The sequence below is a fragment of the Falco cherrug genome, chromosome Z, assembly GCF_023634085.1.
Source record: "Falco cherrug isolate bFalChe1 chromosome Z, bFalChe1.pri, whole genome shotgun sequence".
NCBI lineage: Eukaryota > Metazoa > Chordata > Aves > Falconiformes > Falconidae > Falco > Falco cherrug.
The window spans coordinates 35,001,580-35,024,349 of NC_073720.1; the positions used below are offsets into that span (position 1 = coordinate 35,001,580).

At 40.5% G+C, this 22,770-nt stretch overlaps 1 protein-coding gene across 2 annotated transcripts in view; it reads right to left on the reverse strand.

Annotated features, from left to right (window-relative positions):
* Positions 1-22,770, reverse strand: part of FREM1 (FRAS1 related extracellular matrix 1) — a 74,703-nt gene that overhangs the window by 21,722 nt on the left and 30,211 nt on the right. Inside the window, exons 15-27 of one of the 2 annotated variants that reach the window (XM_027807920.2) lie at positions 22,264-22,357; positions 21,535-21,787; positions 19,508-19,705; positions 18,115-18,300; positions 16,966-17,162; positions 15,956-16,184; positions 14,234-14,378; positions 10,782-10,923; positions 9,205-9,400; positions 8,183-8,447; positions 2,547-2,961; positions 1,060-1,261; positions 470-614 (exon numbers count right to left, since the gene is read on the reverse strand). In XM_027807920.2, coding sequence (XP_027663721.2) covers positions 470-614; positions 1,060-1,261; positions 2,547-2,961; positions 8,183-8,447; positions 9,205-9,400; positions 10,782-10,923; positions 14,234-14,378; positions 15,956-16,184; positions 16,966-17,162; positions 18,115-18,300; positions 19,508-19,705; positions 21,535-21,787; positions 22,264-22,357 — 2,667 coding nt within the window. Of the gene's footprint in view, positions 1-469; positions 615-1,059; positions 1,262-2,546; positions 2,962-8,182; positions 8,448-9,204; positions 9,401-10,781; positions 10,924-14,233; positions 14,379-15,955; positions 16,185-16,965; positions 17,163-18,114; positions 19,706-21,534; positions 21,788-22,263; positions 22,358-22,770 lie in introns of those variants that run through there. The other variant, XM_055699759.1, reaches the window with a different exon arrangement.

Here is a 22,770-nt window from a genome sequence, read left to right on the forward strand (position 1 = left end):
CTTCAGCTTCTTTCAGTGCTCTTTCCTGGAAGTATGGCTCTCATAGCTTTTACTGCTTGAGAGTATCTCTTCCATCGTGATCTCAAGCTTGTGAAAAAAGTGTTGCTGTCAGTACACGGCACGAATGACCTCCAGGTGCAGAACTATGTACATGAAGCAAGTCCTGTCCCTCAGCACCCAGCTATCTCAGATCTCAAAATGTCCAGCTGCCATTTAGAGTGAACTCCATTATACTGTCCTGCAAGACCCCCAAGGCCCTTGAGAACTGAGCCTCAGCCTAACCTGGAGCTAGCCCTTTGTATTTCACCTCCGTGAGCGGAAGAAACCTTCTCTACTCTTCAACAAAGGAAAAGGCAGTTTGAGTCATAGCTATATTTGCATATACACAGCTTCAAGCCTGGCACATGTTCCTTCGCCCAGGGGGTGGGGGGAGTGGCGCACCCAGTGCACCACCCAGGGTCGGAACTACCTCTGGGGCACCGCGGAGTTTCCACTGGCATCTGTGACTTGAAACTCCAAGCTGTCTGAATTCACTTCCTGTGATGTATTGATGACATAAAGTATGATTTTGCTGTTTAAATCCTTTTGGCTAAACCTTTCCTGAATAAGACCACCTGAGGAAGAAAAGAAACATTCAGGTCAATTAAAAGCCTGTTAATAAAAGCCATGTAGCTCAAACAGTCTGTTTTCAACTTTTCTTTTTGTTGAACACTTAGAAAATTTGAACTTTCAGAAACCTGATTTTATAGCTAAACAGCTACGTCCCAGCTCGTTATAAGCCCCAGCTGATTTCTCCCCATGTGATTTGTTCATCAAAAGGCTAAGTTCAATATTAATCTATATTTTCTTGACACAAACAAAAAATAGTTTCTCAACAGAAGCTCTTGACTATAGTCTCAAACTCTTTGAGGATTCATGATGAATTTGAAACTCAGATTTCATTTCAAAAGCTTTCTTGCTACATTAAAACCTTGCCCAGTTTGCTAAGAAATTTTGATTTCCTTTATCAAGCAAACGTTAATGTATGTCCCAAAATACAGAGATTATAGAAGACAGCACCTGTTGTTACATTTTCCAGGTAGCCATAATAAGGACCTTGTAAAATCTTAAAAATTATTTTGTCATCTTCTGTATTGGGGTCAGATGCCTTCAGGGACCTGGCAGTAATATAGATCCCGTAATTGCCATTCTTCAGCATTTCCACATCAGAAAAGCAATGGAGATGAATAATTTTTGGTGCCATTTTGTCCAAATGATCCACCTAAATGAAAGTTAGACAAATGTATATTCATTTTACAGCATCAAATTATTCTCTGTCTTATTTTTGCTAAAAGCACAGCAGCCTGCTCAGGGTAGCAATAGCTACTTTGACTCACAGCCTGCTCCAGAAGAAGTCTGATCTCCAGCTACCTACTCTTCCCATGCAAGGTTTCCAAGCCCAGATTGCCCAGTCACTTGCTGCATGCGGTGGGATAAAGCATGTGCTGGGGAGGGCAACACAAATTCTGTGTACTTCTGCCGTGATGTCCCACACTCCCCGTAGTCCTCCTTTTTGATGTAAATTTCTTCATAGCAAATGAAAACTCCAGCAAAGGTTTCTTACCTCTGTTTTACAATAACAATCATGGACACCCAAGGATTATCATAAATACAATCATAGACCTGGCCAATATGTCTCCACAAATCTGTGGTACTTTTCACAACTTTGATGAATATTCTAGCACTCCACAATATTTGGTGCTGTTTCTGTGTCTTGTCTTCTGCTAAAATGGCACTCCTCGCTCATCATATAACTTCAGACTTTGTCATCAGAAGTTAGGAGCCTCTTCATTAGTATCAGTGTTTTGAAACATACAGAATTTTGACATATAGTGCAACCAGGCCTGCTTTATATACTGAAACATGCCAGATAAATACGTACAAGAAGTCATAGCAAAGACACCTGAGCCTATGTCACAGTGGGAAGAACTTGAAAATGAGGGAAATGGGAAGTGAACCGAAACATCCTAGTAAAGGAAGTAAAAATCAGAGCAGGCATCTTAGAAAGACTCCCAGAAGGAAGACAGACTGTCCTGTTGTGGAAGCAAGGTGGCTGTAATTCAAGATTCCCATGGCTTAAAGATCTACAGTCACCCTAGTATCCCTCTAATGCAAATCAGTGGGTCAGGTACCAAGTGGGAAAGCAGAGCAGGAGGAATTTCATTCCTCTTCATAGCTGGGCTCAACTTTAGGGTTGAGATTTCTGTGTAAAATAGTTTAGCAGGTATATGCTTGCTTATATTTATATAAACAGGATGTCTTTCTTCTCTTAAATACCATCTATCTCTTTGCACTCTATAAAATTCTCTGAGTAATGCATTGTGGCAAGTACTTAATTCTCCAGGTTAATTATTCATGGAACACAGAAAGCAAACATTTTAGCTGATAAATGCCTCAGTTAAACTACAGACTGCATCAAGTTCTTATCAAATTTACTACATTTCCCACCTTATATCTGCATATATGTGCTATATATCTCTTTTAAGTAGGCCTGTGTTCATACTCACCTGAATGGTGAATGCCACTGGCTCACTCTGCACCCTCCCATTCACGATGAAGCCTTGATTAGTTTTATCTGTTGCAACAAACGTAAATCTGTCAATCTGAGATTGCCCACCTCGGTGCCTGTATGCAACATCCCCGTTGTCCACATCTTGCTGGGTGAAGTTGTACTCCAGTAGCACAGCCCCTCGATAGTAGAGATGACCATACTGGGGGAGCTGAGCCAAAAGGAAGGTAAGGTTTTCTTTGGCAGTGTCTGGGTCTGAAAGCTGCAGGACATCGGGAGAAAGGAGTGCCACAGTGCCTTCCACTAATCTTAACCCCATGTTCCTAGACAGTGTGGGCAAAGCTTGGTCGGCTGCCTCCAGGGAGATCATGAATGTCCCATGCTTAGTCCTCAGTCCGTTGCTGATGACGAATCTAGCAAAGAGAGGCAAGGTAGTCTTCAGCATGTGTTCTTGATTCACCATGTACTGAAATGAAATGATAATACACACCTTTACTACAGGACTTGCCTGTGTTGATACTGCAAAAGTAGTAGAGCTGGTCCGAGCTTAGACCCAGACTGTGGGTAAGGTGGATGAAAAACATGAAAGCTGATGGCCAGGTATATGGCAAGAGTTGTAGTGCTTCTGCAGGAATCTGGGTAGGTGCCAGAGGAATGGCTTTGAGGATGTATCCATCAGTCTCAGCAGTAATAACAGAGCTGATCTAACCTTTTAGCTCAGATACAGATGGAGATCTAAAATGGTGGGCTGGCTGGGGGCATTACTGCACCCTCTGGCATGCATACATACATACATAAATACATTATCTTCACTTGGTTACGTGGCAGTGGCAACTGCCAGTGAAAATGCTGGCCTTGCCCATAACTTACAGAAAGAGATGTGTGAAGTGCATGATCTTCCTGGACAATACTTTTTTTTCTGTTCACTGTTACAAGCCTTTTGTAGCCAATAGCCCCAAAACTGAAGAAACAAGCTGGAAAAAGATCCATCCTCATTTCACTTTACATGTTTTTTAGGCACTAACTGTGTCTGTAAATTTCTGTGTACTCAGGGGAACTGGCTCATGTTTCTCAAGTAAAGTTTCACTGAAATACTAAGATTCTGTGGGAGATATTGGGCAGAACTATACAAGTTGCTAGGGTAATTTCTGAAATGTAGATGTATGTACCCTGTATTTATCAAAAGCTCAGACCTGCAAAGTTCTTATTCCATGCTGGGAATTCGTATATACTAGCAGCATAGTTTCTTATATTCCTCTCTCAGACAGTAACGTTTCTTTAAATATACTCATGATAAATATAATCATGATTTGATTATGCTCTATAGTTAATTTTCCTTTCCTAAACAAGAGAAAGAAAAGGGTGCCCATGGCTGAAGAGAAAATCTGTTGGAAGCTGTGCTGGTTGTGGCTGGGGTAGAGTTAATTTTCTTCACAGTAGCTAGTATGAGGCTATGCTTTGGATTTGTGCTGAAAACAGCGCTGACAATGCAGAGATGTTGCCACTGTCACTGAGCAGGGCTTACCCAGTGCCCAGGCCTTTACCCCACCCCACCAGTGAGGAGGCTGGGGGGCACAAGGAGCTGGGAGGGGACACAGCCAGGACAGCTGGCCCCCACTGACCAAAGGGACATTCCATACTGTACTGTGCCATGCTCAGCATATAAATCTGGGGGAAGAAGAAGGAAGGGGGAGATGTTCAGAGTTACAGTGTTTGTCTTCCCAAGTAACCATTACGCGTGATGGAGCCCGGCTTTCCTGGCATGGCTGAGCACCTGCCTGCCCATGGGGAGTGTGAATGAATTCCTCGTTTTGCTTTGCCAGTATGCACAGCTTTTACTTTACATATTAAACTGTCTTTATCTCAGCCCATGAGTTTTCTTACTTGTATTCTTCTGATTCTCTCCCCATCCCACTGGGGAGGAGTAAGCAAGTGAAGGAGTGGTGCTTAGCTGCTGGCTAGGGTTAAACCATAACAGAACCCTGCCAGCTGAGTATGGGCCTTTGCCATACGAGTGACAGTATGGTCTGCAGAAATTTATTATCAGATAGAGAAAACCAATCTTTTAGTCTTCAAAATTCATTCTACTTTCATTGTCAAGATTATTACTTCAGTATTTTTTCTGAAAGCTCTTACATCGCACATTATGCCTGTAACAAAGACTTTTGAGAGTATATCAAAGTAAAAATTCCTTTGAAAACGTCTCTTGAGCCTTTATGTCCCATCACCATACAGTACTCAGGAGTTACCTCTCTTTCTAAGGAAGTTTCTGTGGTTATGCTGCATAGTACATTCAAAAGCATCTTCAAGGGTGGTTTCCACCCAGGTTTGTTCTGCCTGAGTCAGAACAGGGTCTGCTTTGCAAAGAAATTTGCTTGTGGTAGACTGTTCACATTCCCTGACTTTCCTTTTTCCCCCACCCTCCAAATCCCAGCACTTTAGATGTACATACAGTTACAGTTATTTAGTTGATTTTGTATGGAACAGTATCATGGGTCAGTTGTTTCAGACAATATGAGGGCCAGCCTAGCTGGCTGCTTTCCATCTAGCATGCTGCTGCCACGCATAAGTGAAATGGGACTGGTTGACATTTAGATTTCCTGTCTCCTTTCGCTCTCTTGACTGCAGACCTCAAAGAAGTATTTAAATAATTACAGTGTCAGGACCTGGCATACCGTTGTGTGCCTGGAATATGAGTGACCTTCAGTAGGTCATGGAGTAGTTTACTGTGTCACACAGACTGCCCATCCAAAGCTCCTCACTGCCTTCACCAGTGCTGGATGATTAGGGCTTGATCAACTTGTAAACTGGCAGTATGCCATGAAACAGATGGGAATGAGTGTAGGCAAACCAGGGACTATATAGCTGTTAAAAATATGTTTACTGAGGATGGTATTCCCAGCTGGGAACCTAGAGACATCTGTCTGCACTGACCTAATGCTATTGTACCAATGGTAAAAGAGTTGTGCTATTAGTAATCTAGCTGAAATCAAATACAGAACTAGAATAATGATGATCAATACTATGCTAAGGAAAAAAAGGGCAAAAGATGTTCAGGCAAGACCTTAACCATCTCAAAATGTGTGGAGGATTGCAGTGGAAGTGAGTTTCCTCTGGTTCTTTTGATGGCTGTAAAATCATTTGGATGATGTCTCAAACAATATTTAAGTGAAAGTATTAGATAATTCAGTTCATAAACTGAAGATTCATTCAGTCTTTACAGAATACCAGATAGGAGCAAACCTCGTGGTTATTTACATCAGACTGAAATTTACAATGCAAATGTGGTATGCCACTTGATTTCACAGGTGATGAAGCTGCCTGTGTCCAACATGTCCTTTTTTCTGCACCTTGGGAGATTTTGGTTGTTTGTTTCTGGTTTATGGCTGCTTCATCTTTTCCTCAGAAATGGAGAACAGCCAGTATTCTCCTCACTCTGATGAAATTTAGGGGACAACTCTCAGGCACAGTTAGGAGGACATGTTGCATGGTTTGATTTCACCATTACCAACATTTCATGCTTTCTGCAGTTTGATGGCAACAGAGTTGGCTGTAGGACCTACCATCTGTCATGGCATTTAAAAGATAAAAATGGAATCATAAATAGTGCCAGCTCATTACAAAATCGAGCCAGCGTGTCAAAATGGAGGACATTAGCATGTTCTTTTAGTATCCTGCTGCCAGCATCTGATGTCAGGTTGCTAATCACTTGAAGTCATCTGTCCAAATAAGCACTGCCAAATCTTTCTTCCAGGCCAGCAGCACCAAACAATACAGGCAAATTTATGTCTGAAGGAAGTACTTCAGTGGAAAGTAAAAATCTGATCAGTTAACTCCCCCCATAATTACCCATATAATTAATGTAACCATTCCTTGTTTTAATAAGAATAATATCCTGCCACAATATTTATATGCCTAAACAAAATAAAATTCTTTTCCAAATGATAACATCAAGGAACGTCAATTATTGTGACTAAAATAGTTATTGAATATCAGTATTTATTAAAGCATCGTAACCTTACTTTTATAAGGCTGACTTCCTAGTTTGGTTCTTAGCCATTGGTCTAAACAGAAGATATTGGGTTTATCTACATGTACAGTTTCCTCAGAATTGTTTGGCCTGCTTTAATTAGCGTGGGACAGAAATCATAGTGATGCAAGCCACTCCTACGCTGCCTGACCTAGGGCTGGCATTACTGCAACATTACTTGTCTAAGCTAATTCTAGTTTTGGTCATATTGTTTCACAATCAAGAAACACAAAGCCAGAGATTATTTGTTCACTTTTTCTGCTATGACCAGAAGTGGATTAGAGAAATCTCCTAACTAGAATTTCCACCACATTTAGTTTATTGGAAGGAATAGTTTAAAATGTTTCAACTGAGGAAAGTCACAAAATTACTTTTGCCTTAAGTCTAGATAATGTCACCTGAGCTGCCCTGGTGTTACAGGGAAGTTTATTGGATGTCTTCATGCCCCACTTGCTTGACTTCCCTGCAAAAAAGCTCTCAAACTGGATGACACAACATGTTCTTGAATCTTCATCATGCATCATGGAAAATGCCATTCAGATCAGGAATCTATTCAAAAAAGAGTGTAAAAAGGAGTCTTTTCTGAATGGCAACTCTTAGGAGATGAATCTTTCATTTTTCTTAATCACAAATGAAAAAAACAATATGTTTTTAATTTTGTGTGGAAGATTTGAATTTTATAGAAAGTCCGTTTTGTGTCAAAAACTGTTTTCAGGGGGGTTTGCCAATGCTAGCAAGAAGTAAGCATTCCTCCTTTAGAAACTTCTTATTTCTGAGCTTTTTTTTTCCCCTGAATTTGATCTTTTACAAAAATGTCCCCGAGACTTGAACAATAAAACCTCTACTCTGACTTTACCTGATTATAGCTCATTACATCATTCCACTCTGTAACTAAGGAAGGTTCATTTAAGAACAAAACAAGGAAATACTCGCTTTAGGAGTGCAGCTAGTCTAAGCTGGTGTAAGGGGAAGGTGCAGAAACAGATGAAACTAAACCTAGTGATATTTATCACTAGGCTGCTGAACTGGGCTTATAGGTAACCAGGTCTACCCCAAAAATCTAATTGTCTACATGAATTTCTGAGCCATTGTGATGCCAGAATAGATAAGTGGAATGGTTTTCAGTATGTTGAAGAACTACTTATGGATTCAAAAAGCCTGGAATCGAATGAATATGATAAATAAGAATAAAAAAGAAAGCAGTTATTTAATACCTGTATGGGCCACTTTTACCACATCCAGTTGCAGCAAGAAACCACAGGAAAATTCCATAAAGCATGTTCTCAGTCCTTCTCCCCCTCTTAAATCTTAACAGCTGTGTATATTTGGGTGCTATAATAATATTGAAGCTAGTGTTATTGAGTGAATGTGGTTCTGGCTACAGTTTCAGCATCCATTAGAAAATGCATTTTTTACCAAAGCAGTCACAACTATGTGTAGAAATATCTTTGCTATATAAATATTGAGAATACCCACAGAGCTTTCACCTCTTTTTAATAATTTGTCTGGGTTTCAGTTTTGTTTCTGTTGTATTGTGGGTTTTTTTAAATATCAAAAAGAACATTCAAGGGGAAAAGTTTAGGGAGTGGGGTGTTATGCCTTACCTGAATGTATCTTCAGAAACAGCTGCCTTTGTGTTGTGAACATAGCAGACTATCTGTCTTGCTACATCCATTTGACTGAAGCTTGTAATGGGGATACCCGGATAGCTGATGTATTCTATTTGTCCATACTGGGGTGGGGAAGTTATCACACAGAGGAGCTCCTCTGGTTTGTCAGTACCATCCAGTGCAAGGAGGACATCAGTTGTAATGTAGCCCCGATCCCCTTTTGGCACTCTAAGAGGTTTTAAGAAAACAGCAATGTCTCCTGCAGGGTAGATAAAACAACACTGAAATAGTCATGGTGAATTGTAAATTGATCTCTTATGCATTATTTAGCCACACACAAGCCATCACCAGTAGAGAAATCATAGGACTGTAGGATTACAGGGAAATTCAGGCTGGAAGGGACTTCAGGATATCTCTAGTCCAACCTTCTGCTCAAAGCAGGGTGAATCATGAGATCAGCCATAACCAGATCGCTCAGGGCTTTATCCAATCAGGGAATACTGTCAAGGATGGAGACAGCACAACTCTCTGACCCTTGCTTCTATCTTAGCAGTGTAGGTTAACTTGGTATAATTTCGGTTTCTGGTAGGGATGCAATAAAAGGAGAGAGATAGTGAGACTAAGAGCATAAACCTGGGAGACAGAGCTGTTCTTGAACAATATTTTGCCTACCTTATTGCATCCTTGATGTTTTTCTGTGCTTTGATTTAGTCAGACATAAAACTAGTTTAAGAAGGATATTTGCAACTCCATTTGGAAGTAGCTGGGAGTCCTGGGAGGCAAGGTGCAAGGCATTGCTGCAGGCAGAGCCTTTTAAAATCCCAGGACCCCTTCTTCACCAATGGGAATATCAGGGCTCTGGTCAGCAGTGAAATCCAAGCAGACAGACTTTTGGGATCTGCGAGGAGACTTGCCAAGGGCTTATGTAGTTCTCAGGGAAGGATCAGGACATGCACTCAGATCATCTTTATTTCAGAAACTGACACTGTAAAACATCAGGTCTGGCAGATCTTTACCCTTTTCCGTGTCCTTGATATTTATGTAGAAGTCCACAGCTGGGGATCTGTTGTACCCATCCCACAGATAAAACTTGAAGCTGTCTTGGTTCTTGGACCCTGTAGCTCCTGTATGGACATATCTCACAAGGTTCATATCCAGTTCTTCCTGAGTGCACTTCATTCCAGTTTGGAGAGTCATCCATCCTTGGTCTAACTGGAAAGAGCAGGCATGCTTCATTAAACAGATAGTCTCCCATGAATCCTCCCGTTAACTGTGTTTCTTAGCAGGTTATGCAGACTGTTAGTGGCAGCTACCTGACTTCCCTTCTGAGCTATAGACCCTTTCCTTCATGTTTTGAAGGGAAGAAAATAGCTGGAGTTGTTTCCAAACAGCTCTAAGGGTGGAGAAGATACAGTGATCATAAATAAAATGGAGTAAGTGGAATGTAGCCATTTTTACTCCAGGAAATAAATTTCTGCACACTTCTCAATGAGACACCAACAAGGTGAAAATTAGATAGTTCCTGACCCAGATTATGTTTTCTACTTCTTAATTTCACAAAGCTGCTCTTGGTTCTAACAAAAAAAAAATACCTAAAGGGATATCAGGAATGAACCCACAGGGAATTTCAGGGAAGCTCAGAAATTTAAAGCCCCAGAAGTCCTCTCATGCAAGATGTGAATTGCCCAATATAATTTCCTGCTTTTCTGAAGATAACATAGTACTCTGTATTGGAGATCTGTGTGTTTGACATTTAGCCTGCAGTAACAGTGTCAGTAGCTTTGGAGCAAAGGTTATCAAGAACAGAGAGCTCAAATACATGCAGGCACCCTACATGTTCAAACAACTCCAGACTCCAACACTTCCTCACCCCGGTGTGTGAGACACCTTTAATTCACAAGTCCCCTCGGGTGATCCACAGATCCTTGGAGGGATCCCACATCAAAATACTTTCCAGACTCACATGTCTCAGAAACTGGATTTTTTTTCTGTTATATATGCATGCCATTAAAAAGAGGCATTTTTTCTATGCTTGTTCCTGTGGCTTACCTTTGGTTAACAGATGGCCATCTTTCCTTCCATTCCTAATCTTATTTCTGCCTTTCCTTTTGCTATGTCCTTTACATGTTCTTCCTTTTTTCCCTTCCTTCCCCACATAATTTTCTTCTAACTAATGATTTATTGCTCACTTTTTCACACTCTCTCCATTCCTTCTGAACCCTGAAATAATTGCAATGGCTCACTAGTCACTTTTTTTGATTAAGGACCTTCCCCCCAACCCATCCCAGCTTCAACACTTGGCTGTCCCCCTGCATGGGCTGACTCTCTGAGCATATCTCTCCATTATCACCTGAGGTATCTGCCATGCTTCTCACCCTCCCTCTCCTCCATCTGAGGATCTGGCCTTTACTGTCAAAGTCTCTAGGACAGCATCATTGTTTGGTTCAAACGTTCTTCCAACAATCGAACTGGCCACAGCTGTCTACTTCAAAACATGACAGACATTTGGGAGAAAAGGAAGATGAACTTCATTCTACCCTAAAATAACAGAGTTCTTTGCATGCCTGCTTTTTGTTGAAGTACAAAGACTAACCTTGAGCTGAAGCTGACCGTTTTCTGGAAGTGTTTCAAATAAGTAGTAAATTCTTTCCCTAGGGGTATCTTTATCTTCTGCTGACAGAACAGCACCAGAAATTATTCGAGTTTCACCCATGTTCACGTCTATATCATCCTTCCTGCAAAAATTAGAGTCATGTATTTATGCAATAAAAGAAAAGTAACCTTTCCAACATGTAATTACTCTGCCAGGAATATGGATTACCCAGATGCTGACAGAAATTACAACTGCAGAAAGAATGAAAGGAGAGTGCCTATTTCAGTTCAAAAGACCAAAAAAAAAAAAAAAAAAAGCAAACAGGGTAGGCCAGCTTCTTCTTACAATGGTGAAAAACAACAAAGTAGATACCTACAACCTGAGATTTACCACATCTGCCTTCTTTCCCTGGGCCCTATTCCACTTACCCTCATACAATTTATAAGAGGACAATGTAAACAAACAGGCTGTATTGTATGTTACTACTACTATAAACCATAGCGTAGCAATACTGGCTCTAATGAATTCATTGTTTATTAGAGAAAAGACAGTCTCTCAAATAGTCTGTCCCTGCTCACTTTGATCTTTAAGAGACACTACAAAGACCTATCTGACTTCTCTGTGCTCCCCACTGCAGAATTCTCCTGGGTTCTTGATTCAAAAAGTAGGTTAAAGCCACCTATTCTTTGGCAGAAATGGCATCACTAGCAAGAAATAAAATTTGCTGCAGCTCTTAGGGAAAAAATCCCACATAGTCTGAAATTCATGCAGTTTTTCTCCAGGATGATTCTTGGATCATACCTGCTCTGTTTCTGTTCTCAGCGAGCAGCCATCCTCCAGTTTGCTTCTGCACCCTGCTTTATTGTTTTGCTATTGGCTATTTTACATTTTTGCAATGTAGCACCCTAACAGTATTATTAGACTATACAAAAGGTTCAAGGAGGTTGGAGGGGATTCAGCATATTCAGTCACCACAGGGATGGGACCTCCTCAAGCTAATCTGCCCAGGGGCCATGGGGCAGGTTGGAGAAGGACAGACTCCTTAGGCATTTGGGCAGCTAAGCTCTGGCTGGACACAACTAAGCATGTGCAAGCCGTGCTATTTCAAAGGCCAAATAAAGATCAATTTTCACAAGAATTCTAAAGACACATTCTTCATATAACTGCTCCTTCCTTTGCCAAGCTGCAACTGGCTGCTCCAAAGCAGAGTGGCAGCTGAGGTTTCCAGAGAAGGAGTTGTCAGAGTTACTTAGTGATTTTGGAATACATTTATTATTCTCAGAAAGAGCAGAGGGTTTTTTGCTGAAGATTCATATTCAAACTGATGTGGATATGAGGCATAGAAATGTCCTGTTTGGCAAAATGAGAAGCAACGAAAATGGACTGATATGACAAAGTATATGAAGTCATATTAATGAAGATCAAGCAGCTTTAATGATTTGTTCATACCAGCAATAAACATGCTGGGACTATGCAAACAGAAAGACCAGGTGTCTGACCCAAAGACTGTATGAGCGAGGAAGAGAAGATTAAAAAAAAAAAAAGTGAAGATAAACATGTTTAGCTACACCCTGAATGCTGTCTAATCCCAACTCATTTTTCTGCATAGCAGTTAGTTGATTAAGTCCTTGTAGCACTCACAAGTCTCATCTTGAGAAGAAGCTTTCAAGGGGAATGTAGTACCCCCTGGAAGTACCCTCATGAGGCCTACATTCCCCTAGGGCACCCCTTGCTACAGGATGCAATCCAAGAGGTGACAGATTGAGTTTTTGGCAATCACTGTGAATAAAAGCCACTGTTTGCCAGCCAAAAATGTCCCATCCCAGATTCATCAGTCTGTTGACCATAGCTAACAGAGATGAGAGCTGAAATTCCCTGGGGTGGAAAGGTGCCCCTAGATCAAAAGATGAGAAAAAGCTTACAGGTATTGTCAAATGTTCATCTGTAAAACACCACAGTATCATAAAGGAGTTCCTACTCCACAGCAAAGATGTGGTGACTGTGGCAGCTAAACCACTTCAATGCCAAACAGAACATGTTTCCTTAGAGCACCACTGCTTAACCACTGGGAGCATACTGCATGTCAGTGGAAGAGTAGCAGGCAAGAAGGAGTAACTTCTTACAATGAAACAGCTGTTTTGCAAGTAGATGCCTCACTATGTGCTACCGTTCACCACAGGAATGGCAAATGCTGAGATCTAACATCACCAGACAAAGCAGCAAGTTTCTGGACAGAGCTGGGCAAAGCTAAAAACACTTGGCTTCTTGAAGTCCATCACTTTTCTTCACAAAGAAAGGGTGGAAAACAACATATCAATCTTTACCATGTGAGGAAAAAAAAGGTAATTATCAGTACATGATATGAATACAAACACTATAACCTTTATTCTAGCAAGATATGGACTTTCTTGTTAGCATTATGTGGTCCTCGATAAACTTTCAACTATTAAAACTAACATTTATTAATGCAGGAAGCTCTATATGGTATAAAAAACATTCAACATTCTTCGCCATGGGAAATGGAGGTCTGATCAGAAGGTAGGCCAAATATCCCAAGGGATCAGAAATTCACACTTTAGTGGCAGCCTGCTTAACAGGCTGCAAGTCATTTCTGAAATGCCAGCTTTAGAGGTTCAGAGCTATACCCCCAAAGCCTTCAGGTCCTGAGCTCCCCATCTGCCTGTCCAGGGCTGGAAAGCAGCCAGGAGGACAGAAGCCCTGGTAATCCATGTGGCAGGTCATCAGCTAAAAAACGGGGATCCCAAGGGATCAGCCCTTTGTTAAAATGTCCCAGAGGTTTGGCTCTCTTGCAGCCAGCTAGCTATCTGCAAATGGTCAGCCAGCCAATTTCTGACCCTTTAATTCATTTATGAGTCCTAGTTTTGAACTGGAAAGGAAGTTATCATGTACCTTTTTAGAAGCTGAATTATGGGTGAAAAATAGAGTTTTGTAATAGAAAAGAAGAGAATCATTAAACTGACAGGCTTTCCCTCATGGTGCAAGGAGGCATCAGCTTTGTGGATTCTCTTATGCCAAAATTCAGAGCTGCTTTCAGAGACATGTTTAGACAGGCGGTTGCCCCAGGGAAGGGGAAAGTTGAGTAGCTGCAGTCCATACCATCATGGTCAGTGGCCAGCAGAGATGTGCAAAGATCAGGACTCTCTGGCAAACATCTTAAAGTTAGTTGCAAAAGACAAAACAAGCATGCTACCCTGCTTTTTTTTTTTTTCCTCTATTCTTTTAATATTGAGCAGTATTAAAGTATGTCCTTCTTTCACTAAATTCTTTATTCGTTAAACTGGCTGATAGAGACCCACATGGAAACATCTGCATTGACAGTCTGTGACTAGTTATGGCATCATCCCCATCAGTCACTGACTTACTGTTTTATCACTTTTGTATCATTTTGTCTGAACTCATCCCTCTGTCAGAGACAGGAACATGTGTCTTACTTGCTCAGCACTGGTTTCTCATCATTAACCGGGATGACCTTTACTGAAATGGTTCTGAGGACTTTATGTTTCCCATCTGATAGCTGGATTTTAAAGCTGTCAGTGAGGTTTTCCGAATTGTCATGCAAGTACATCAGCTTCATTCCTATGCAGGGTGAGCAGGGAGAAGAGGAAGAGAGAGAGGGAGGGAGGGAGGAAGACAAATGGAAAGAACAAATAAATCTGACTCCTGCAAAAATCTCTCACATCGTTTCACTCTGCTTCCACCACCCTCCTTCCTTAACCCCTCTACATATGCCCTGGTCACAGCATACCAGAAGATGAGCTTGGCAAGCCACTGCTGTTCATTAATCTAACAACATACTATTGACTCAAAGACACCAGACTGACCTGATTAAGTCACTTCACAAAAGAGTTTCTCAGCCTGAAAAAGCCACTTTGTTTCTCCTCCCCTCATTCCAATCCATTTTAACAGGGACCACAGAAAGGGTGAGACTATCAGGCAACACTCTTCTGTGTCTTAAATAATCCTCAGGGAGCTTTAAACAAGCCCTGGGGAGAGTAGCTGGCCTTGTGACTGTGACAATGGACAATCGGAAGATCTGGGCTGTAGGTGGCTTGGTCACCATTGTTGACAGGAAAAGAGAAAAGCCAAACAATTGCAAAAGAGTCAAAAATAAGACTTGGGAAGGCTCAGGAATTTGGGGTGGGGACATGATATTTCTGAAGGTTTGTATTAGACAGGCAGAGAGAAGAAATCTTTCCTCAGGTTTTGAGGGCTGAACTGTAACCTGAGTGGAAGGATTAAATACGTGTCCCTCTTTATAATGATACATCCCATGTTTCATTAAATGGCCACAGTCTGAAAGAATCCACCATATTCTTTGCACTGTTAAATACACTTTTTGATTACAGATACTTGGAAGAGCTTTGTTGTTTCAAAGCTAGTTAACTGGTCATGCTAAGCTATATAGCCCCAGTTCATACCTTTACCTTTAGGTATGTGGAGTTATGACGAAGGTATATACTGCAGCCTTTCAATATATAAAGGAGCCTTATAGGAAAGATAGAGAGAGACTTTTTACCAAAGCCTGTAGTGACAGTAAGAGGGGCAAGGGTTTTAAACTGAGAGGGGGTAGGTTTAGACTGGACATAAGGAAAATATGTTTTATAACAAGGGTGGTGAGACACAGAGAAGCTGTGGATGCCTCATCCCTGGAAGTGTTCAAGGCCAGGTTGGATGGGGCTTTGAGCAACCTGATGTAGAGAAAGGTGCCCCTGCCCATGGCAGGAGGGTTGGACTAGATGATCCAACCCAAACTGTTCTATAATTCTATGATTCTGTAATCATTTAGAGCAATATTTAATCCCATGATCAGTTAATGTGTTTTTAAATCACTCTGTCTCTGTTCTAGGTGCTGTCAAACATTTTGAGACCTGTTTGCTGATAAGTCATAATATTTCCTTTATTTCTTCAGGGCAGATGGCCTCCCTAGTCATATTACTACACTTTCTAACATGTAGGACTCTCACGGTGATTTTATTGACAGTTCCTAAAATCAACAGACAACATTAGCATTAATTAGGTTAACTTCTGTTCCTAAACACTGTCTTGGAAATACATACAAGGCAGGTGAATAAATAAGTGGTGAAGATTCCTTACTGTGCCACCTTGCCCCTTCAAAGGAAAGAAAGACCAGTGTCAGAAGAATGCGCACATACCGTTCTTCAGTAGCTCCATGGAAAAGTCATGAACAAGCAACACATGGCTGTGGTGGTCATGGTTAATTAACTGTTTATAGTGCAGAATATCATTGCCATGAACTCCATTAATAAGGAACCCATACAAGGGCCTCTGCACAACCTCAAATACCAAACGGTCTTGAGGAACATCCAGATCAACCGCATTGATAACGGAGAGATCCAACTCTTTCATATCCCCCTCTCGGACCTGAACATGAAAGAAAAGATGTCCAATTCTTTTACATAAAAATAAGATACAAAATTTTAACATGATTTCTTAAGTAGGTACTTCTGTGTATTAGTTTATCTCTTTGTTTGCTCCACCCCCCTCCTAGTAGGTATTGAACCAGCTACTGATTTCAAACAGTTTAAGAGACAGAGTAGTAAATGGTTACAGTGATGAAATGAGAAGGTGAGATAAGGGGTTCATACCTGCCCTAATTAATAGAAAAGCTGTTGGGTAAGTAAACTTCTTAGTAAGTATGAGGGAATGCACAGAGCAGAAAGCCTTTAAATACATAAATATATATAAAAATCTGATGTATATAGATTTTTACACTTATATGCACTTTACGGTAAGATTAGCTTACACTGCCCTAGCATGGTGGTCACAGAATTATTGTCTACGTTAAAAGCAGTCTTCAGAGAGGGGAGAGGCTATGCCAGAAACATAAGAAAACTCTACAAAAAATTATAAAAGCTTTTGATTGTTATCTTGAAAGCATAAAGATCCTTCTACTTTCTAGATTACTTTTTTCTTTTTTACTTAACTGCAAGTTACCAGAGCTGTGCACTGCACTGGTCCAGCTGAAGCTCTGCCTTACAGGTTTACATGGATTTTAACTTGGCTGTTTCCTGAACTAGGCTGGACTAATAAAGTAAGGGAAAGGTGCAGAGGAACAGGTGACAGAACAATGTTCTTGTTCATATTTAAAAGTGTTTTCTGATATAAAATAATTCTATGACAGGCATTTTGATTCTCTCCTTACGGTAATATTCCTTGCTATGAAATCTGGGACTTCATCGTTGGTTGGGTTGATCCACACGAAAAATGGAGTCTCTGCTGAGTGATGCAGCCCATCAGTGACATAAAGTACAAAGTGGTCTGCTGTTGGCTCCATTCGCATGTGCCTGGCTTGTACATAGTTTATGTTCAGAGCTTTCAGGTGCTTCAGCTGAAACGAAGCTGGAGATTTTAAAGAGATGATGAGTTAGCACAATCTTTTCCTGCTTTCTTGTCTTATGTATCATTTAAAAAATCTGAAACTGTGTCTTTCTTCAAAGAACAAATAACTTGGATTTTAAAAGTTCTCAGTCATTTTTTGGCTGAAAGATTTACACTGCATATGTTACCACAGGACACATGCCCTTCCCCTGAAACAAAAATACATCCTTCTGCTTCTTGCAGGACTGTGCAACTTCATACTTTTCATTTCAGTTTGCAGAACAGAGCCCAAATAAAAAGGTGCAAAGAACAAGTAGGAAAAGATCTGAGATCTAAATAACTACATGGTTTGTTATTTGACTGACAGGCCAGGAAAATGGAGACCAAAATGCTCAGTGATTCCAGGTGTCCAGCTGGAGACACTGGTAAAAAAAGCTGGTAGCATTACAGAGCAGGCCACAATCTGTTCTGCTAAGGATAAAGCTGCTTTACAGTGTTTGAAGGTGGACAAGGGAAGAGACCCAAGTCAACCACCTCCTCCATCACTTTTGCAACTTTGCCTTAGAAACTAACATGGGACCCAGGCTTTTCAGATTCACAGCTACCACATTTAATTGACAGAAGTTTAGTTAAGCAAAGTGCAGGAGCCTTGCATGGGGGAGTGAAGGAGGAGGCAGAGAGAGCAGATTAATGTCTCGTATTAGCGCTTCTAATAGATTGCAGCTGGAATGCATAAAACAAGGATTGGCTTGTTTACTCCAAGTGCTTCAATTCTTCACATTTGCAGAGCTGCAGTCTCCCTTTGAACTCCTCCCACACAGTCCCACTGCTCTTAATTTGCCAGCATCTGCCTTCCTCAGTAAGTCCATATTAATGCACACACCTGCAGCTGTTTCACCAGAGCCCGCCACACAGCCCTCAACAAGCCCTCTGTATTTCATCTGTTTGATTACCATACATCATTAAAACTTACCTATACTTATACCAGTGTTGCTCTTCTCAAACCCAGGAGAAGGCAGTATGTTTTCAATGTAACCAAACTGGGGAGGGGAAACCAAGACAAACTCTAAGTCATCTGCAGTGGTGTCAGGGTCAATGGCAAACAAATGGTTGGTGGTAAGGGCTGCTGAGGAGCCCTCCTCCACCACAAACCTTGCACCTGCGCACAAACAATATGATAAGCATTAGTGCTTATTTACCTCATTCTACTATTGTTTTTGTTAACCAGAATGGGAAAGATAGCTATGGGGGAAAACCAACAAATACTGCATTACTGAGGAGGTTCTGGTTCAGGCTTTTTTTCTCTGCTCGTGCTATCAGCTCTACTTTTGCCATCATGTAAGTAGAGAAGAATGAGATCATGAAATTATTTTACTGCTAAGTTATTAGGTATAGTTTATGTCCTGCTTAAAATCAGTTTGTTACTTCTGTTTGTCAGAGCATTGATTATATGAGAGGTGTTACAAATTGCTCGTAATGAACAATTCTTCATGCATCTGTGCTTAATTTCCCTGCTGGGACAATGCTTCGTTTCTAGAACGTTACTTGGGTAAAAGCCTGCAAATTACAAAACTACTTATACATATGCTTAAATATTCTCTGAGATAAGTAACTTATATGTGATGCTTACAAACAAATGACATTCAAAAAGATGAGCATAAAGAAAGCATACCTTTTAATATGAATACTATATACTTCATCAAAAGGGCAGGAGGTCCATGGAATGGGCGGTTATTGGACTAAATATACAATACCAACATTATTTCCATTTTAACTGTTTTACATCCTGAAGAGTATTAGTGAAAACATGGCTTCACATCTCTTAATTTGATCTGTTATATATATCGCCTAGATTTGTCTTTATTCACTAACAGAATTAAATATAGGTAATAAAAGATTCTCTCCCTTCATGTGAGGACCAGAATCTAGATTTCTGTAGTATATTTTACATGCAAAGGTAGATGGATATTTATGTTTATGTTTTTGCATTGTATAAACCTGACAATTGTCCGGACCTCAGTTCTCTTCAGGGACAAGATATCAATCACTTTTACTCAGCCATAGTTTACATATGCAGCAATGGGCATGGAGGAGAGCAGACCTGAGCGCTTTCATCTCTAAGCACATGATTCAAACATGCAACTTAAGAGCCACAAGCAGTTACTCATATTTGCACCTGCAGCTGAATTTGGTGATTGCACTAAACTAGCAAAAGAAAAAACAAATATTGATGGAAATTCTGATCCAAAACTTTTGTATGCTCATCTCAGCTGACTTTTTCGGATGCTAACAAAAACCCTGAGTCTTTAGCTATTGCAGTACTTCATAGCCCACATTATAATGCTATAGTGCAAGGAAGCTTTCACCAGTTGCAATTGATGGAGGCTGGTTGTCTACTGGAAGTACAGTGACGTTGAGGTCATATACTGGAAATGCATCATGTCGCGGCACTGGAGAAGGAAGAGGTCCATTGTAACAGCAGTCTTTCACATCTAGGCCAGCCACAACATCAGAGACAACAAAGGTTAAGATCTCAATGCGAGGAGTCAGGCCAATCTCCCCACCTGGAAAAAATGTTGCAATTCAGAAGAAATGTTTTACCAAAACTTCATGAAGAATGATTTTGTATCCTGCAAGGGCAGTCTGCAGTATTCAAAGTCGAAGAAAACGGCAGCAAAATTACTAGTTTTCTTAATTCTGGCTGTTGGGGGTGCTATTTGGTTAGGGATTTTGTTTGCTGTTTATAATTAATTTTAACCTACTTCTAGAGCAAAAGAGTGTAGAAAAGTGTATAACTAAGTTAGTATTACTAATTATTTAAATAATAATATTGCAACATTATAATATTATATTGAAATTGTAATAAAATTGCTAGTAGACCTCATGATTCTTTCTGCAGTAAGGCATGTTCAAAATGTACATTTGTGCAGGAACAGAGGTTTTTCTTATACTCAGAGAATGTAGGAAAATATCTTTCTTTATGTATATACTCTCTTTATGACAAGTGGTAATATCCATGCTCTTCCAGAAGAAAACATTTTTGCATACCTACCAAGAAATGCGTGTACTTCTGTGTGCCTCTTATCCCTACAAAATGGACTATCACAAAGACTGTGCTTTGTAACTGTACTGTATATTATGCCTATATGTAATCATGTTCAAAATGTAGGCTGATACAGCACGGGACTGGGAACTGTCACCCCTTGCAAGAAGCATCTGTAGCTGAGTGCATTCCAGTTCTCAGCACTTCTGGCAGCCTGTGTCTTGTATTGCTGCGAGATATTACTAATAAGCTGTCTGCAAGAGAAAGGCAACAACTCCCACCCTTTCTTGCAGTATCAACTGGCAGCACATTTGACATGGGGAAATCTGGGAATGAAAAACACTGGCACTGCATGCATCCTTGAAGGTCTGCCCTTCACTGCCTTTGCAAAACAATGCCATTGAAATAATGTTCCTGATATCTTAAGTATGCTGAAGAAAAGTTTGTTATGGGTGGCCATAGTCAAGTACTTCCTTCTCTTCTCAAATACCAGCTGTTCATTTTAGACAGTGCCAAGCCTGAAAATATCATGTATATGCTCCATGCTAGCACAAAATTACAGACTAATTACACAGAAAAACAGAGCCTTTGAGAAAAAAAATAGACTAAAGCTGTCATCAGAGACGTAGAAAAGAGAATCCTTTTAATGCTAATGAAAAGAAGAAATTAAGTAGGAAAGGGAGTTAACCATCCCTTGATTTATGTGGGTAATTTAAAAAAAAAAAAAAAAGTATTTTTGGATTTTAATGACAAAACCACAAAAGGACATATTTTTAGCACTGTGGTTCTTGAAGAAAATCCAAACATCACTTATCTTGTGGTACAGAAAGACTATAAACTGTCCAAAAGTTGATATCGATCTAGATTGGAGTGGCAAGTAAAAAGTACCTGAAGTTGTTAACAGTTTTCTATTAAAACTCTGCACATTCATTTACAGCATTACACTATTTTATCTAAAAACAACTATGGGAAAAGGTCGAAGTTTTTTTTAATGTCATGAAACAAATAAACCCCCCCAATTTTATACCTAATTTAAGAATGATTTTTCCAAAAGAGCCCAAGATATTTTGTCAGCAACAGTAAAATCCTCCAGGATTATGATGCTTTCATGTGCTTGTTCTAATAAAATTTTCAGTTCAGGCAGGGATTTGGAGAACACATTAAAACACTTGGTAGTTGTGTATTATCAGCCCTCTTTGGAAGCCAGCTTACTTTTTCCCCTAGTCACAACACATGTGGTGTCTCAGCAATTCCTGCTGAGCTTCTGCAAAGATTACAAGGATGCAGGTTAAGATTTTTTTGCCAAAAACTCTCTGATTTCCAGTCTAATGCTGTCCTTAACTCACTTACTAGTGTGCTTATATGTGATTAAACCAGAGATGACATCAGCTTGGGAGAAACGATCCACGGCAATGCCAGCTTTCCTCACTACCCCATGGTAGGGCTGGCGAGCCAGCATAAACATCAGTTTCATGTCATCGCTGTCTGCATCTGTGGCATAAATGTACTCTGAGGAGAGGACCACTTCTTCACCCTCCAGGCAGTGGAGCACAGGAACAAGGTCTGTTTGCATAACAGGTAACTCGTCATTCACAGGCGATACCTAACCAGAAAAATAATTTAGCGTCTTTTATTTTCCATTTCAGTGGAAACCTGTTGTTTTAATACATTGATTTCTAGCCCAAACCAGCAGTATGATGTCAGTGTCAGAGGACATTGAGGTTTCTCTATGAACAAAATGAAACCAGCTGAATTAAGGTCACTCTTCAAATACAAAGACAAAATAAACCAAACTAGATAATTATAACTTGAGAAAGAAAACTCACTCCCCATATTTAAGTACAGAGAGAATAATTCCAGACAGAAGAACCCAAGCTAGAGCAAGCACAAACACCTTTCAGCTAATACAACCCAAATCTCCTCTCAGATTTGCCACATAAACCTGAAAGCTGAGGTTAAAATGGAAGCCTAGCATATCCGTTATTTTCTAATTTCCAAGGGAATGTGAAGGCTTTCACAAGTCAAGCTTTGCATTCTTCTACAAAGGCAAGTGCTCTCAGAAATATGCAATATACTGACCTTGACTTGCAGGATGAAGTCTACAAAATGAATGCCATCTGTGGCTACAAAGAGGATATCATCAGTGAGAGTCTCAGAGCCATCATGCCGATACCTGTGGGGGGAAAAAAAGGCTATGCAGATTTCACACAAAGAAGCTGCACTTTCTGGTCATGCCAGACAATGTGGATCCCTCCCAATGTAAAAAGCTAATCGCTGTGCAAGGGTGTCCATCTAAGACTGCTTATTCTGAATCAATGTCTTTAGGGGGTTTGTGGGGTCTCCTACAAGAAGAAAACCCTCAAAATATACCAGACATCAGCTGGGAAAAAGGCTTCACTGAGGCTCTGTCATCTATGTCCTGGCTGCTTATAAGGAGGAGTCTACCAAACATGTACGTCCTCTCTGTGGTAGGTGCCTTCTTTAACTAGCAGATGGAAACAGAGACAGGGACCTCTAATTCTGCATGCATGTAGAAAGCTGAGTCTTGTTCTTGTCACAAACACAGCAGAAAGAATTTCATCTGTA